This window comes from Leopardus geoffroyi, chromosome A2, assembly GCF_018350155.1.
Source record: "Leopardus geoffroyi isolate Oge1 chromosome A2, O.geoffroyi_Oge1_pat1.0, whole genome shotgun sequence".
Taxonomy (NCBI): domain Eukaryota; kingdom Metazoa; phylum Chordata; class Mammalia; order Carnivora; family Felidae; genus Leopardus; species Leopardus geoffroyi.
In genome coordinates this window covers 4,561,520-4,576,687 of record NC_059331.1, presented here as the reverse complement: position 1 = coordinate 4,576,687, position 15,168 = coordinate 4,561,520, and the positions used below count along the sequence as shown (strand labels likewise).

Genomic DNA, 15,168 nt, shown 5'->3' with positions numbered 1-15,168 from the left:
CTTCCCACCACCCCCTCCTGTGCACACAGTTTGGATGTTTTCTAAGCACTGGCTGGAGCCCCTCTCTGGGAGCTAGGTCCTGTCACCGTGGGAGGCTCGGGACTCCTGCCACGTCAGCGTTTCTAGGCGGTTCTTAAGGTCACCATCAGAGATGGCTTGAGCCACAAAGCAGCCAGTAGGCAGACTGTTGCCTGCAGAGCCAGACCTCGCCGGGGTCTCAGGTGGCAGCCCATCTCCGAGTGCTGTTTGGCTCAAGGGGTCAGAGAACAGGTGCTTGGATGGATGGCAGGGGTGGGGGCGCTGAGTATCACCAGCTCCAGCCCACAGTGCCCTTTTGTGTTTCTTTTTTTTTTTCCTTTTCTTTTCTTTTCTTTTCTTTTCTTTTCTTTTCTTTTCTTTCCTTCCTTCCTTCCTTCCTTCCTTCCTTCCTTCCTTTCCCTTCCTTCCTTCCTTCCTTCCTTTCTCTTCCTTCCTTCCTTCCTTCCTTCCTTCCTTCCTTCCTTCCTTTCTCTTCCTTCCTTCCTTCCTTCCTTCCTTCCTTCCTTCCATCCATCCATCCTTCCTTCCTTCCTTTCTTTTCCTTCCTTCCTTCCTTCCTTCCTTCCTTCCTTCCTTCCTTTTCTTTCTTTCTCTTTCTTTTTTCTTTCTTTCTTTCTTTTCTTTCTTTCTTTCTTTCTTTCTTTCTTTCTTCCTTCCTTCCTTCCTTTCTTCCTTCCTTCCTTCCTTCCTTCCTTCCTTTCTTTCTTTCTTTTCCTTCCTTCCTTCCTTCCTTCCTTCCTTTCCCTCCCTCCCTTCCTTCCTTCCTTCCTTCCTTCCTTCCTTCCTTCCTTCCTTTTCTTTCTTTCTTTCTTTCTTTCTATTCCTTCCTTCCTTCCTTCCTTCCTTCCTTCCTTCCTTCCTTCCTTCCTTCCTTCCTTCCTTCCTTATGAAATTTATTGTCAAATTGGTTCCCATACCACCCAGGGCTCATCCCAACAGGTGCCCTCCTTAATGCCCATCACCCACCCTCCCCTCCCTCCCACCCTCCATCAACCCTCAGTTTATTCTCAATTTTCAAGAGTCTCTAAGAGACTCTTTGGCTCTCTCCCTCTCTAACCTTTTTGTTTTGTTTTCCTTCCCCTCCCCCATGGTCTTCTGTTAAGTTTCTCAGGATCCACATAAGAGTGAAAACAATATGGTGTCTGTCTTTCCCTGTATGACTTATTTCACTTAGCATACTACCCTCCAGTTCCATCCACATTGCTACAAAAGGCCAAATTTCATTCTTTCTCATTGCCAAGTAGTATTCTATTGTGTATATAAACCACATCTTCTTTATGCATTCGTCAGTTGATGGACATTTAGGCTCTTTCCATAATTTGGCTATTGTTGAAAGTGCTGCTATAAACATTGGGGTACAAGTGCCCCTATGCATCAGCACTCCTGTGTCCCTTGGGTCAGTCCCTAGCAGTGCTGTTGCTGGGTCATAGGGTAGATCTATTTTTAATTTTTTGAGGAACCTCCACACGGTCCCTTTTGTGTTTATGAATCCCCATTCACTCTCGGGGGCAGAAGGCTTGCCTTCCAGTGTGGCTTCTCAGAGCTCCAGAGGGACTTTGACAGTGGCTCCCAGAGATGAAGCCATGGGTGGATGGTGTCAGCAGCACCGATGTCTTGAGCGTGTGGCTTCCAGGGCAGGCTGTGGAGGCGATGATTGAGCCTGTGGGTAACAGTGCATCCCACCAGCTTAGGGACACACACACACACACACAAGACTGGCAGTGCCGTGTGCCCAGCACTTGTCACACCCAGAAGGCACTGTCCCTCTTTTCTACCCCAGGCGCTTTTAAGCGAGGCCGTTCTGTGCCCGGGGCTGGCGGACCTGCATTGGGAAGAGGCGGGGGCCTCCCCTGGCACCCCACCTGAGCTGCGTGTTGTGTCCTGCCCCAGTGGCCACACTGCCATCCTGGTGTGGTCGTCGTGAGCACCTGGGGGCTTCTGCTCAGAGTGGGCTGGCTGGATGCCCAGAGTGGCCCTGGGCTCTGTATCCTGAGAGACTTCTGAATGACAAGGCTTAGCCATTTGAGGTCCACGTAGGCGTGAGACCCAGCCACCAACAGGATGCCAGATCGTGACTGGCTGCCATTTGACAACCCTGGGGTCTCAGTGAGGCACAGATGTCTGGTGGAGGAGGTGAGATAGCCTTCCAGACTCGGGCCTCCTGGGCCTCTCTTGACTGTCTCAGGCCATCGACCCTGGAGTCCACATGGGATGCCGCCACCGGAAAGCTCTGACCAGTGTGTGGACCCTGAGTCGCCTCTCCCCTTAGCCCTCAGAGGTAGCTGGGCAGCTCCTTGTCTGAGTCCCTGGGCCGAGCTCCTCAGCTCCTCCAGTGGCTTTTCTGTGGTCTCTTTGGTCCATGGGGTTCCTGAGCCAGTGGCTCCCATCCAGTCACGGCCCAGGAGGCCCTCTGTCCTCCCTCTGGACACTCCATGTGGCCTGAGCACCAGGACACTTTGCAGCGCTCACAGTGACCTCCTGTGCACTTCTGACCCACACTTGCTCTGGGCTGTCTTAGCTGAAACCATTTCTGGGCTCCCTTTCCCTGCCCTCTGGGCTAGCGTGGGAGGAAGAGGGACAGGTCCTTCTGAGAAGCACGTCCGACTGCTCGGCAGGGACACCACCAGTGCTCGCCTGTTCTGACACAGGGTCCAGGCTGGCCTCTTGGGGGCTCCCCGTGTCCAGAGTCTGCTGACCTATCTCCCCACCGGGTGCTGCCGCCACCCCTGGTCTAGCACGTGGCCCTGCTGTTCTGTGCCCGCCCCACAGCCCCTGCTGCTCTCACGTCCCTGGCCCAGTCCTGCCCGAGGCCTGTGCCCCAGAGGTCCTTTGGCACAGTTGGCGTTGACCTTCATGTGCTAGCATCCGGCACACACACACCTGTACACACTGAGCAGAGGCCGGCACACTCGCTCTTTCACAGATCGGGAAACTGAGGCTTAAAACTGGGGATGCTGGTGAGAAAGCTAGGGTCAGAATGCAGCACCCCTGAGCCAGAATAAGAACTCGGGGGTCTACATGCCGGAGGTGCCTTGCGGCTCCAGGCCCAGCTGGGCCCCTTGCTGGGGGTCGTGGGGTCATGCTGGTCTGGATGGCCCCTCTTCAGTGGTCAGTGCTTGATGGCAGTCCAGGCCAGGTTTCCCCAGGGAGGGCTTCCCAGAGAACATCGTTGGCCAGTGTGAAGGTGGGTGAGTAGGGGACATCAGTAGGGGTGCGTCGGGAAGGTGCGAGTGGGTTCTGGAAGACTGTGGTAAACCCTGGAGGACTCACTCCTTTAACTCATCAGGTGCAAAGTATTCTGTCCCCGGGGCAGCCTGGATCACTCATGGGTCTGTAGAGGAGGAGACTTGTGCCTTCCTAGGGCTCCTTGCATGGGCTGGGGCCCGCCCCTGGTCCACAGACCATCTAGAGGGGCTGTCCTCTGCCCCAACAGGTCAGGGGCTCTTCTGGGCTCTTCACTCCCGAGACACCTGCGCAGACGCCGCTGGATGCCTCTGCCCGTCTCCCGGCCCCCTCCCTCCTCTTGACAAGGGGAGGTGCTTGATCCCAGGTGCTGAAGCTGTCATTTCCTTCAGAGGATCCTGAGGCCAGAGGGCTGGATAGCCCGTCCCAAGGACAGCCTTGCTGGTCTCAGGCAGCACCCCCCCATGCATTGGGGGCACTCTGGGCCAAGGCAGACCTTCTGAGCTCTGGACTATGCTCTTATGCCCTTTGGGGCCTGTGCTCCCTGGCCCACGCTTACCATGCTGCCCCTTTGGAGTAGCTTGTTGGTGGAAAGCAAGGGCCTGGGAACAGACGCTGCCCCTGTTCTGGCTCAGCACTCTGTGTGGCACGGCCAGAGGCCCCTGCCACGAGCATGCGTGCGTCTGAAGCAAATGGTCCCTATCCAGGTCCCTGTCCACCAAGAGAGGCGCAACCCCCAGGCATCTTAACCACCCCCCCACCTCCCATCCTATCTACCATCTAGTGTCCTCTTTGGGCTTTTACTGCCCCCTGGTGGCTGAGTTTGGGGGGGCTGGCTGCAAAAAGGAAAGAGGAAGGGGTGTGACTGGCCGGCTCTGCGCGTGACAGGCCACCGTGTGCTCACCTGCTGGTCATGTGCACACATGCTCGTCATGACCTCAGGTGCCCGGTGGATGACAGCACGTGGCAGGAAGACGCCTTTTGATCATGCGTCAGCCTCGGGATGGGCTGTGAGGAACGGGCAGGATGAGAAGGGGGTCTCTGCACCCACCTTTCTTGTCCAGACCCTTCAGCTGTGCCCTGTGGCGGCACCACCACCGCCCACACCAGCTGGGGCATGCTGTCACCAGAGGAGGGCCCACAAACAGAGGAGCGCCCCCTGCCCTGCATCAACGGCTTGTCTAGTTCCTTGTCCCCCTGCCCAGGCAGGTGTGATCTGGAGCTTCTCCTGGAACTGCTAGAAATTTCAAGTCCCTCAGTGGGAAAAGAAAAGTCCCGTGTTGCATTTTGAATGCTAACCGGCATCCTGGGGCTGAGGGGGAGCCGGGAGCTGGGCCATCCGTGGAGCCCAGCTCATGTGTGCCTCAGGCAGGGGGTGCTGGGGTCTGGCGCCTCGGCGAGCTTTGGAGTGGGGGTCTGGGCCGAGACTCGGTGAAGGCCAGAGGCATTCATCGCCCGCTCGTTCCCCTCGGACTGAAAGAGTCTCCTTGTCTCCTCTCCCACTGTCCCGCCCGTCCCTGTTGTCGCGGGTGAAGTCTGCCCAGTCGAGCCCGTCCAACTCCAGCTCCAGCTCCGACTCCAGCTCCGACTCGGATTTCGAGCCGTCTCAGAACCACAGTCAAGGTGCGTGGTGCACGAGGAAGGGAGTTTTCTTGTGCAAAGGCAGCCGCCGCCCACCTGGAGCCAGTGGGGCGCTGGGTTTGGGACTGAATCCGAGGGGTTCGCGACGGTCTCCTCCACGTGACCGACTCACATGGGGGCTCATCCCCGCCTGAGCATCGGCACACCCGTGTCTCAACGCTGCCACCCCTGCCATAAAAGTTCACTGACAGCTTCCTGGGAGCGGGGGTGGTGGGAAAGGGTGGGGGAGCCCCACACCTGGGCTGCCTTGCCCTGGACTGTTCCAGGACTGGCCCCCGGAGATCCGCAGACCTGGGTTTTTGGAAGCTCAGGGGATCCGTATGAAAGAACAAAACAGAAGCAGGTCCCCTGACCACCAGCCAGGTGTGAGAGATGCTGCCCTTTCTGGTGGTCTTTCGTCTTTGGGGTCAGTCTCCGGGGCCCTCGGGTCTGCCCAGCTGTGTGCCAAAGGCTTCGAGCCTTGCTGATGAGGTGCTGCTGCTGGTGGGCCTCTGGAGGAGGGTCCCTTACTCCTCCTTCCTTCCTTCCTTCCTTCCTTCGAGCGGCCCATCCCAGATAGACCACTGTTTACTCTGCACCCCCATCCCCATCCTCCCCCTCCCCCATCCCTGTCCTCACCCCACCCTGCCCTAGTCCTCACCCCCATCCTCCCACTCCCCGTCCCCATCCTCACCACACCCCTGCTCCAGTTTTCACCCCCATCCTCCCTCTCACCATCCCTATCCTCACCTCACCCCTGCTCCAGTCTTCACCACCATCCCCACCCCTCCCCCGTCCTCACCCCACCCCTGCCCCAATCTTCACCCCCATCCTCACCCCTCCCCCATCCCTATCCTCACCCCACCCCTGCCCCAGTCCTTACCCCCATCTTCACCCCCCCATCCCCATCCTCACCCCTCCCCTGCTCATCCTCATCCCACCCCTGCCCCAGTCTTCACCCCCACCCCTCCCCCATCCCTATCCTCACCCCACCCCTGCCCCAATCCTCACCCCTCCCCATCCCTGTCCTCACCCCACCCCTGCCCCAGTCTTCACCCCCCCTCCCCCATCCCTATCCTCACCCCACCCCTGCCCCAATCCTCACCCCTCCCCATCCCTGTCCTCACCCCACCCCTGCCCCAGTCTTCACCCCCATCCTTACCCTACCCCCGCTCCCATTCTCTCCCCCACCCCAGCAAAGCTCTTCGTGGATGGGGCAGGATAGGTTCTGCTCTTGCTGCGTAATTTGGCTGATACTCAGGCTCAGACCCCAGCAGTCTGCATTTCTGTCTTCCCTCGTGCCTTCGGGGAGGCTTGGTGGAAGAGGGCATAAGGCCCACTTGGCTGCCCCAGAGCAGGGAGGGCCTTCCTTGGGTGCAGGGTGGGTCTCGGGGCCCCAGCCCACACACAGGGTGCTGAGGTGAGGGCAGCAAGGGGCCCACCCTCAAACTGGAACCATTACTTCTGGTGAACTGGGCCAAGATTTTCCTGCCCCCACAGCCTAGAATTCTTTTTTCAAGGGTTGGGGAGAGCTGGGGAGTGGATCGTGGGGGGGTGGGGTAGGGTATGGCCTGCCTGGAATTCAGACTTGCTGTCGCTGAGGGGAATGGGGGATGGGATGCTCTAAGCCCACACTCGCTCCAAGGGTTCTTATCTATGGGGAAGGGAGGGGGAACCTGCCCGAGCGGGATCATGTGACCAAGGTAATTGAGGGCTTTGTGTCCCTCTGTTGCCTTGGTAACAGGAATATAAACCAAGATGCCGTCTGTAGGGGACTGGAACTGTGGGCCTCTGGAGAGAGGAGCGGACGGTTGGCCCAGAGCAGCGGAGGGGGTTGCTGAGGGGCTGGGCAGGCCGGCGTAGGGGCGCAGGCTGCCCGGGAGGGTTCTGTGCCCCCGGCTCTGGCTGCCTTGCCCTCCCAGGCCGGGGCTGGCTTGCCGTGACTCCAGGCAGAGGCTGTGCTCCCCACACCCGGAGCAGAGGAGGGCTGCCCCTCAGCCTGGGCGATGGAGGGGCCCTGCAGTCCCGCTGCAGGCCAGGGGCCAGAGGCCTGCGAGCAGGGCCAGGGGCCAGAAGCCTGCGAGCAGGGCCAGGAAGGTAGGGGGTGGGGAGCCAGGGGGTCCCTCAGGAAGGGGGTGGCCACGGGGGTAGCTCTTGGAGGCGGGTGGCAGACCTCAGGCGGCCAGAGGGACCTCCGAGGCAGGTTTGTGTGGGTGTGTTTGGGGGTCACGGTTTCGAGAAGGGCCGCGTGGTCCCGGGCGTGCAGGGGAACCTGTGGAGTGCAGGCAGAGCCCTGATCCTGCTTCCGTCCCCTTGCCTGCCTCCCCTGCTGCCCTCCCCAGGCCCCCTGCGCTCCATGGTGGAGGACCTGCAGTCAGAGGAATCCGACGAAGACGACTCTTCGTCGGGCGAGGAGGCCTCTGGGAAGACCAATGCCGGGAGGGACTCCAGGTGCCTGGGCCCTTGGGGAGCGAGCAGGGAGGGTGAGGGGGCGAGGAGGCGGGGCCGGGCTGAGCGTGTCCCCGGAGCACCCCACCCGAGGCACCCCTGAGGGCTGTGTGCTCTCTCGGTTCCACCAAGCTGCGGCTCCTGAGGTGCCTGCCGGGCAGGGAAGGCAGGGAGGGCAGGGAGGGAGGTCCGGTCACCAGCCGAGAGGGGAGTGAGGCAGCGCACAGCAGCCTGACGGCCGGTTCAGGGTGTAGGGGGAGGCTCGTTCCTCTGCTTTCGGGCCAGGGGGCCGCTTCCCCCTCACCCTTCTGCCCCTGCGTGGCCCGGGGTGAGGGTGGCCCGGAAACCGTCCTGGGACCAGCACACACCCCAGCGTGGGGAGCTGCTGTGGCTGCCTGCTGCCTTAGGGAGGGTGACATCTGTCCTTCCCTCAGAGCGGGGTGAGCTGAGGCTCCTCCTTTGGGCGCCCCCGGACCCTTGGAGCGGGCCCGCCTCAGGGATGGCTGTGTGTTCTTAGCCTGCAGCCCAGAGCAAATGCCGGCCTCGGCGCCAGGCCTGCAGAACGGGCAGACCTGGGAGCCAGCGGCCCTGTCTTGATATAGTCCCTCCTGCCTGGGAGGCCAAGACCTCGCGACCTCAGTGGCTCATCTTTCAGATGGGCTGGGCATTGGGTCTGCACCCAGCGGGCTCAGGGACGCCCAACGGGTGCTTGCCGTGGCGCTGTTAGTCATGCCGGTTAAGCCCGCCGCCCAGAGTTGCGTCCGAGAGAGTCCTTAAACGGGCTCTTGCGTTTGCCAGCACCCTCCAGGTAAGGGAAACTGGGGCGCGGGCCGGGGGGATGACGGGAATGACCGCCCGGTGTGCTGGCAGTGCGCGGCACTGGGAGCGGGATGCTGAGAGCTCTAACACGTGTCAGTCCGGTCCTGAGGGGCTCCCGGCACAGCACGGGGACCGGATGTGCAGAAGGGCCTTTAGTGTCCTTTTCAGGGGCTTCCTGGGGCTCCAGGGAAGGGGTCACGCTGGCACTGTGGCTGCTTGGGGTGAGCTGACACAGCCCCACCTTATTCCCTCTGCTTTCTCGGGAGGTGCTACCTGGTGGGCCCGCAGGCGTGGGGGACACTATAGTGCCACCTGGGCAACGAGGAGACCTCCCGCCGGCCTGTTCCCACCCCCCCCCACCCCCCGCCCACGGCAGACCTGCAGCTGCAGGAGGTCTGGGAGAGAGCAGGCCCTGGGCCCCCCGAGAACAGCAGGGCCCTGGGGGCTGGTGCTTCTTGTGGGAGAAGCCCCCTCTGAGGACAGGACAGCCGTGACCTTGGAGGAGTGAGGCCAGAGCCCCCAGGGCCAAGGTTCTGGCCACCGTGTACCCGGGTACTTCGTGCGCTGCATTCTGTGGGGAGGCCTGTTTCAGGCAGAAGGAGAAAGCAGCAGGTGGATGTGCCGTGTGGTAGATGTTGGCAGGCCTGGGGGACTCCTCCTGACTATGGCAAGGCTGGGGTGTCCCCAGGGACTGGGGGTCCTGGACGGAGACTCTTCCCACGGATGAGTTCCCTCCACACCTGCTCACTATGCTTCGAGAGACTCTGGAGAGGGCTAAAGGCGATGGATGGGCCGATATATTTTGTGTGAAGAGACGTAGTGAGAGAGACGGGGCTATAGGTTCATGCGTGCTGGGGATTGTGACCCCGAGCCGCCACGCCCTTCCCCTGAGACAGCCTGAATGCTTATTCCCGGGCACAGGGTACCTGACGTCCCTGCCAGAAGCCTGCCGTCCAGAGGGGGTCAGCTCAGGTGGGAGCCGACATTTCACCCTGGGCAGATTGCCGCAGGTGGCTCTGCCTGCAGGGTCACCAGCAGCAGAGCTGAGCTCAGGAGTGAGGCCGGCAGACCGACATTGGGCTGTGTGCTGGCCCTGGAGCCCCACGTAGCCCCTCAGAGTGCCAGCGTGCTGCTCTGGGGCTCTGTGCCAAGTGAGGCTGGTCTCCTGGGGTCTAGCGGAGCGCCGAACCAAGAACCAAGGACAGGATCCGGGAGCGCAGGTCCCCAGAGCAGCAAGTGGTGGGGGCCTGACAGGGTGCTGTGTCCTGTGTTCAGGTTGAGCTTCAGTGACAGTGAAAGTGACAACAGTGCCGACTCCTGCCTGCCCAGCCGGGAGCCCCCTCCCTCCAAGAAGCCGCCCCCACCCAACAGCAAGGTAAGCTGGGGGGATGCCCAGGTGACCCCCACTCAGAGGAAGAGGAGGAGGAGGAGGTGGTCTGTTGGTCGAGCAGGTCTCTGCTTCAGCCCTCTTGTCCTGGAGGCAGGGCTGCGGGATGTGGACTGTAGTCTCCAAGGAATGGAGGCTGAGGGTGGGGGCAGAGGGAGGCTTGGTTCCCCCTAGACCCCAGAGATCTATCTGTTGCCCATGGTTGGCTGCCTTTAGAGTCAGGGTCAGAAGGAGGAGGCTAGGAGCCAGCCCCAGGGCTCCAGGCAGGCTCTGGAGGCTGGTGGGAGAGCCTCCAGCGGGCTGGGGGAGGAGGTGAGTGAGGGCAAGAGCTCAGAGCCGATCTGGGTTTGCCCTGCAGGCGTCAGGCCGGAGGAGCCCAGAGTCCTGCAGCAAGCCCGAGAAGATCCTCAAGAGGGGCACCTACGACAAGGTGGACGACTGGGGCCCGGCGGGTGGTGGGAGGGAAGTTCTGGGCCCCCGGAGCTGGACAGACTCCTCTGGCCTGTGCCCTGTCCCAGCCTCACCCAGGGGTGCCTGAGGCCTTCCTCTTTCCCGCGCCCTGGGCCCAGATGGGTGGGACTGTGGGCAGGGTGGGGCTGCGGCCACCGGCTGAGCGCCCCTCCGTCACCCCCAGGCCTACACGGATGAGCTGGTGGAGCTGCACCGGAGGCTGATGGCCCTGAGGGAGCGCAACGTGCTGCAACAGGTGCGGGGACCCCCCCCCCCCCCGCGGTTCTCTCAGATGCATCTGGGGCAGGGGGTGCCCTGGAGGCGTGCATGCTGCGGGACATTCCCAGGGAGCCCTTCTCCTCCTCCTCTCCCTCAGAGCCTGACAGCGGGTGGGGTGAGGGGTGAGGGCCACCCCAGCCCCAGACCAGCCTCCTGCTCTCTTAAGCCACCTGCCCTGCCCCATCTTCCAGATCGTGAACCTGATTGAGGAGACCGGCCACTTCAACGTCACCAACACCACCTTCGACTTTGATCTCTTCTCCCTGGACGAGACTACCGTGCGTAAGCTGCAGAGCTACCTGGAGGCCGTGGCCACATGACCCTGGGCCGGGTGCCGGGCCCTCTTCACCGGGGGCCCCGGGAGGCCACGCCCAGGCCCCGCCTTCCTTCTTCTCTCTCGACTCACCCACCCGCAGCACTGCCTTAGTGACCGCCCTGTCCTCGGCCCGCACGGCCAGCTGCACTTTCCTCGTCGGCTCCCGGCCCCCCCTCCCCACCGCCGGATCGGGAGCCCTGAGGCTGAGGGGGGGCAGGCCGGCGCCGCTGCTCCCCAACACTCAGGGGCCGTCACCTGGGCCCCCCTCGGAAAGCAGCTTGTGTTGAAGGCAGCACCAGGCCTCACTTCGGCAGGGGAGGAAACGTGGCCCGCGGTGGGGGCCCCGCTCCGCCGCAGGACACATGGCATGGTTTCACTGCCCTGGCCTCTCTGAGCAGCCGGGGCACTGCCTCCAGCCTCCCCCAACGGTTCCCACACACCCACCGTGCCCAGGGCCGCGCCAGGCCGGGTGCAGTCCCCCGCGGGCTCTCACTGTGCTGGGACTCTGTCTGTACAGTTCTCTCTCTAGCGTATGTGTATGCACTGTAGGTACCAGAGCGGTTTCCGGGTGTGCGTTTCCGTGGCAGCAGTGCACGTGGGGGGTGGGGGGTGAGTAAGGCGGGACTTTTAGGTTAAGACGTTCCCACTGGTCTTGTCGCGGGGCCGGAGGCCCAGCTGGAGCATCGCCGGCGCCTCTAAGAGGCGAGGGGAGGACTCGCCCTTCGCGGCTCCAAGGATGTCTCGTCCTCCCGTGGCCCGGAGGACCCAGCCGAGGGCCGGCGAACACTACGACGGGGCAGCGGGTCCTCGGCATCCAGGGGCCTCCGCGCACTTGGCGCCTGGTCAGACCGGCGGCCGCCTCCAGGAGCAGACCTCCTGGCCTCCACCAGCCACGGGCCATGTCGTGTGTTGCCCCCCACGGCTCGTCTTCTTCCTCCTCCCATGGGTCTTCTTCCTCCTTTCTGTCGTTGGAGTCTTCGAACTTTGAAAAAATGAGCTTTTGCCAAATAAGACGAGATAGTTTGTGGAGTTTTTTGAGGAGCGTCAGGACTTAGAGCCAGCCCCTCGAGCCAGGGCCCAGCCGGCAGCAGGCCCTCCCGGGCACCCCTCTCTTGGTTTGGGCCTGGCCGTCCCACCCCTTCGAGTCAACGCCAGTCCAGAGACCTGACTCCTCGCATGCCTGAGACTCTCCGAGGGCCAAGCTGGCTCCCCACCCTCTCAGCCAGAATGCCCTCATGGGGTTAGCCCACCCTGGGTGGGGCTCCTGGGGGCTGGGGTCCTGTTTGCTCAGCCTCTAATCCCCCAGTGCCCCCGCCCTGACTTGTGCGGGGGGAAAGGACCAGGGCCCCGAGGTGGGCTCACCCTCTCTCCCCAGCCCACCCTCAGGGGGCCTCTCCTCCCCGCCTGTCGGGAGCTCCGATGCGGGGAGTGCCAAGCTCCCCTTCCCTGTGGTTCCCGACTAGTGTGTCCCCGATTCCGTCTGTCAGGCAGACCCTAAACACTCCCTGGGGAGACCTGCCTCCAAGGTTTCCCCAAATTTCAGCCTCCCTGGTGAAATCCCCAGAACTTGCCGGGAAGGCCCGAGAACTTTCAGAGGAAACCGCCACGACTCCTCGCCATCTGCTCTGATTCTCTCCTGACCCCACTGCCTTGAGGTATTAGGAAGAGGGCGGGCCTGTGTGGCAGGCTCCGTGCCGTCACCGTCCCCTTCCCCAGGCAGGCCAACAATACTCCAAAGTGGGGCACCTCTCTTCTCTGGAAACTCTAAGACAGTGGACAGAAGGAACTAGCCTGACGTGGGCTACGTGAAAGGCAGCAGCTGCCCGGCCCTCTGCACAGAGGCTGCTGGGGGCCATGGCCGGGAGCCTGAGCCCCAGGGCGCCAGGCCTTCCCCTTCCGGAGCATCTCCTGGGAAGGGCCACAGGCCCTCCCGGGCTCCACACCGGACTCGGGCAGCGTTCTTGTCTGGAGCCGGGCTGTCCCCAGGAAGCAGCTGGAGGAAGGCCAGGCTTCGGCCTGCCCTCAGTAGCAGCAGCGTCTGGCCCCTCCTGCTGTTTCTGGGGCCTTCAGAAGCACCAACCCATTTCTCAGTTACCTCCTCTGGCCAGAAGGCCCCAGTGCTGTCCCCCAGAGCTGCTCTGGGTCCAGTGCTGGCCCCATGATCACCTGATGGACGTGCCAGGCAACCAGGGCCTTGACCGCAGCCTTCCCAGCTGCCCCCCTCCCCGGCCCACCCCCAGCTGCCCGGCAGCTGGGCCCACAAGGGCTCTGGGGACGCTTCCATAGGAAGGGGCCGGCACTTTGTGATTGCCGCGTGTTTAGTGTTAAGTCCCCTGCCCCCAGTGCAAATCCCTGTGTTTTGCTATCTCCTGAACAAAATGTAAACCGACACCTGAAAGCAAAAGGTATCGAATACCTTTCTTACCCATAAGGGTTTTTACAAAGAATGTGTCTCACTAGGAACTAGGACACTCATCGGCCTGAGACCAACTCCTGGATAAAAGGAATAAAGGAGAATCGTGTTTGTAATAAGTCACAGGATTGTTTCTGTCCTGAATTTTAAACTTTTTGTTAAATTGTGAAATTATGGAGGAGTTTTATAGAAAAAAAAAAGTGAAATAAAGTCAGATGGGAAAGCAGACTCACGCGCAGAGCCTTATGCGTCCGCTTCATTCCCCCTGGTACAACCGGGAAGAGGACAGAGGGCTGGCATCCAGCCTGGGCAGCAGGAGTGGGGACGGGGGTGGGGGGGGCAGTGAGCAAGGTTAGCATCCTGGAGGAACAGTCGGAACTCCTGGAAATCCAAGAGGGGAATGACGGTGGAAAACGTGGCCTCGGGTCCGGCTTTTGACATGTGTTCTTTTCCTTGGGGGAAGGGGCAAGGTTGGGGTTGAAAGACAAGCCTGACTTCACAGGATGGGAGGATGGGTGGACAGCTAGGTGATAGAAGGTGAGATAGGTAGAAAAATGTGGGTAAAGACCACCTCTGCTGAGAGCTGGGGTGCCCGTCTGCTGGTTTGCCCACGGTGGGCTTTGCCTAGGACCCCATGTGGCAGAGCTGAGTGAGCCCCGAGGAGACTGAGCTCTTGCGGGATCCCACGTAAGCGGCCCGGCCACTGCGAAAGTTCCACCCTGCTCTCGGCAGGTGCAAGGGAGACGGCTGGCCATACCGGAACCTCAGGAGCCTTTCTTCTTGACAGTAGCCAAAATTTCTACTTCCAGCATCAGGACAATGGCCTCCCCTGCCCTATCTTTCCTATCGGAGAAAGATTCTGCGAGTCTTCTGGGACAGTTTCTGATCAGAGCTCCCGAAGCAGGATCTGGAGTGGCTCCCACGGCTCCCAGCCCCCACGACGCAGTGAAGGACGACTTGGGGGTAAGAATGCAGCAGGGCTCGCCACAGGCCAGGCGCCGTGCTAAGAAGGACTCGCGGACTCGTCGCAAGCACGGGGTGGTGTGGGTGCTGCTGACAGAGTCCCCACGGGCAGGTGAGGCAGCCCTGGAGAGTCCGCCTCCCTGTGGGATGGCACGTAGGCGCATTTCTGAGACTCAAGCCCAGGCACGTGCTTCTGCAAGTGCGGACGTGTGTCTACGCCTTGTAGCGTCCTCCTCCTTCCCGTGGGTCCATCTGGGATCACGGTCCTTAAGCCTGAGGAATTAGCAGCAACAGTGAATTCTCTCGGCTTCTGCTAGTGCAAAAAAGACCTCTCCATTTCATCCTTAGTTCCTAAAGGTGTTTCCTCTAAGTGCAGTTGAGGGTGGGCAGGGGTGTGGCTGTCTGCCTCCTGCCTTTTCTGTTGAGAAGCCAGCACTTTGGTCTCTTGCCTCTTTGAGTCTGGTCTCTGGTGCCTTTAAAGTTTTCTTTTTGTCTTTTAGTGAAAACAGTTTCCATACATTTTGGGGATCTTTTTTCAAGTTCATTTTGAGAGAGAGAGACAGTGGGGGAGGGGCAGAGAGAGAGAGAGAGAGAGAGAGAGAGAGAGTCCCAAGCAGGTTCTGCACTGTCACCACAGAGCCCGACCTGGGACTCCAACTCACAAACCCCGAGATCGTGACCTGAGCCGAAATCCAGAGCCAGACGCTCAACCGACTCAGCCACCCAGGCGCCCCGTGATGTGTTTCTTTCATCAATCAGTATGACACCTTTGTCCCTTTTAAAAGCTCTTGCCTTGGATATTTTCAAATCCTACATTTTAAGTTTGTATTTTAGTGATGCAAACTCAAGACCAGTCCGAAGGCTCCAAGGGCACGTGCACAGTGAGCAGTGACCCTCATTCCTGGCTTTTCCGTGTCCACTTTCTTACGTGTTCCTGGAGAGCCATCGTCCGCTCACGACCAAGATAGAACTCCTACAGCCGCACGCTTTTCCCCCAGGGTATCTGAGCATTCCTTCATTTGGCCGGCCTTCCCGGGTCCCCTGCCGTGACTGCGCATAGCCACCCCCCCCTCCCCGTGCTCGGGTGCCACCGGGTCTCCAGCCTCCCGGGGCACCCGCCTCGCCCACCCCCCCGCCTTCTGCCGGCGGCGTGCGTAGGCACCTGCGTGCTTGTGTGTCTGCGAGTCATTTCTGGGAGCCCCTCGTGGAGCACGACACTAGCTCTCGGCAGCGCGTTCTGTCCCCCGCCCA

General features: G+C 61.1%; 1 protein-coding gene across 3 annotated transcripts in view; it reads left to right on the top strand.

The window, feature by feature from the left end:
• The window catches only part of MLLT1 (MLLT1 super elongation complex subunit), a 68,127-nt gene extending 54,945 nt beyond the window's left edge, over positions 1–13,182 (top strand). For all 3 annotated transcript variants that reach the window (XM_045491718.1, XM_045491716.1, XM_045491717.1), the window contains 6 exons: positions 4,758–4,845; positions 7,185–7,293; positions 9,385–9,484; positions 9,855–9,926; positions 10,131–10,202; positions 10,417–13,182. In XM_045491718.1, the coding sequence (XP_045347674.1) occupies positions 4,758–4,845; positions 7,185–7,293; positions 9,385–9,484; positions 9,855–9,926; positions 10,131–10,202; positions 10,417–10,545 (570 nt within the window). In that variant the 3' untranslated portion in view covers positions 10,546–13,182. The remainder of the gene's footprint in view (positions 1–4,757; positions 4,846–7,184; positions 7,294–9,384; positions 9,485–9,854; positions 9,927–10,130; positions 10,203–10,416) is intronic.
• The last annotated feature ends 1,986 nt before the right edge of the window (positions 13,183–15,168 follow it).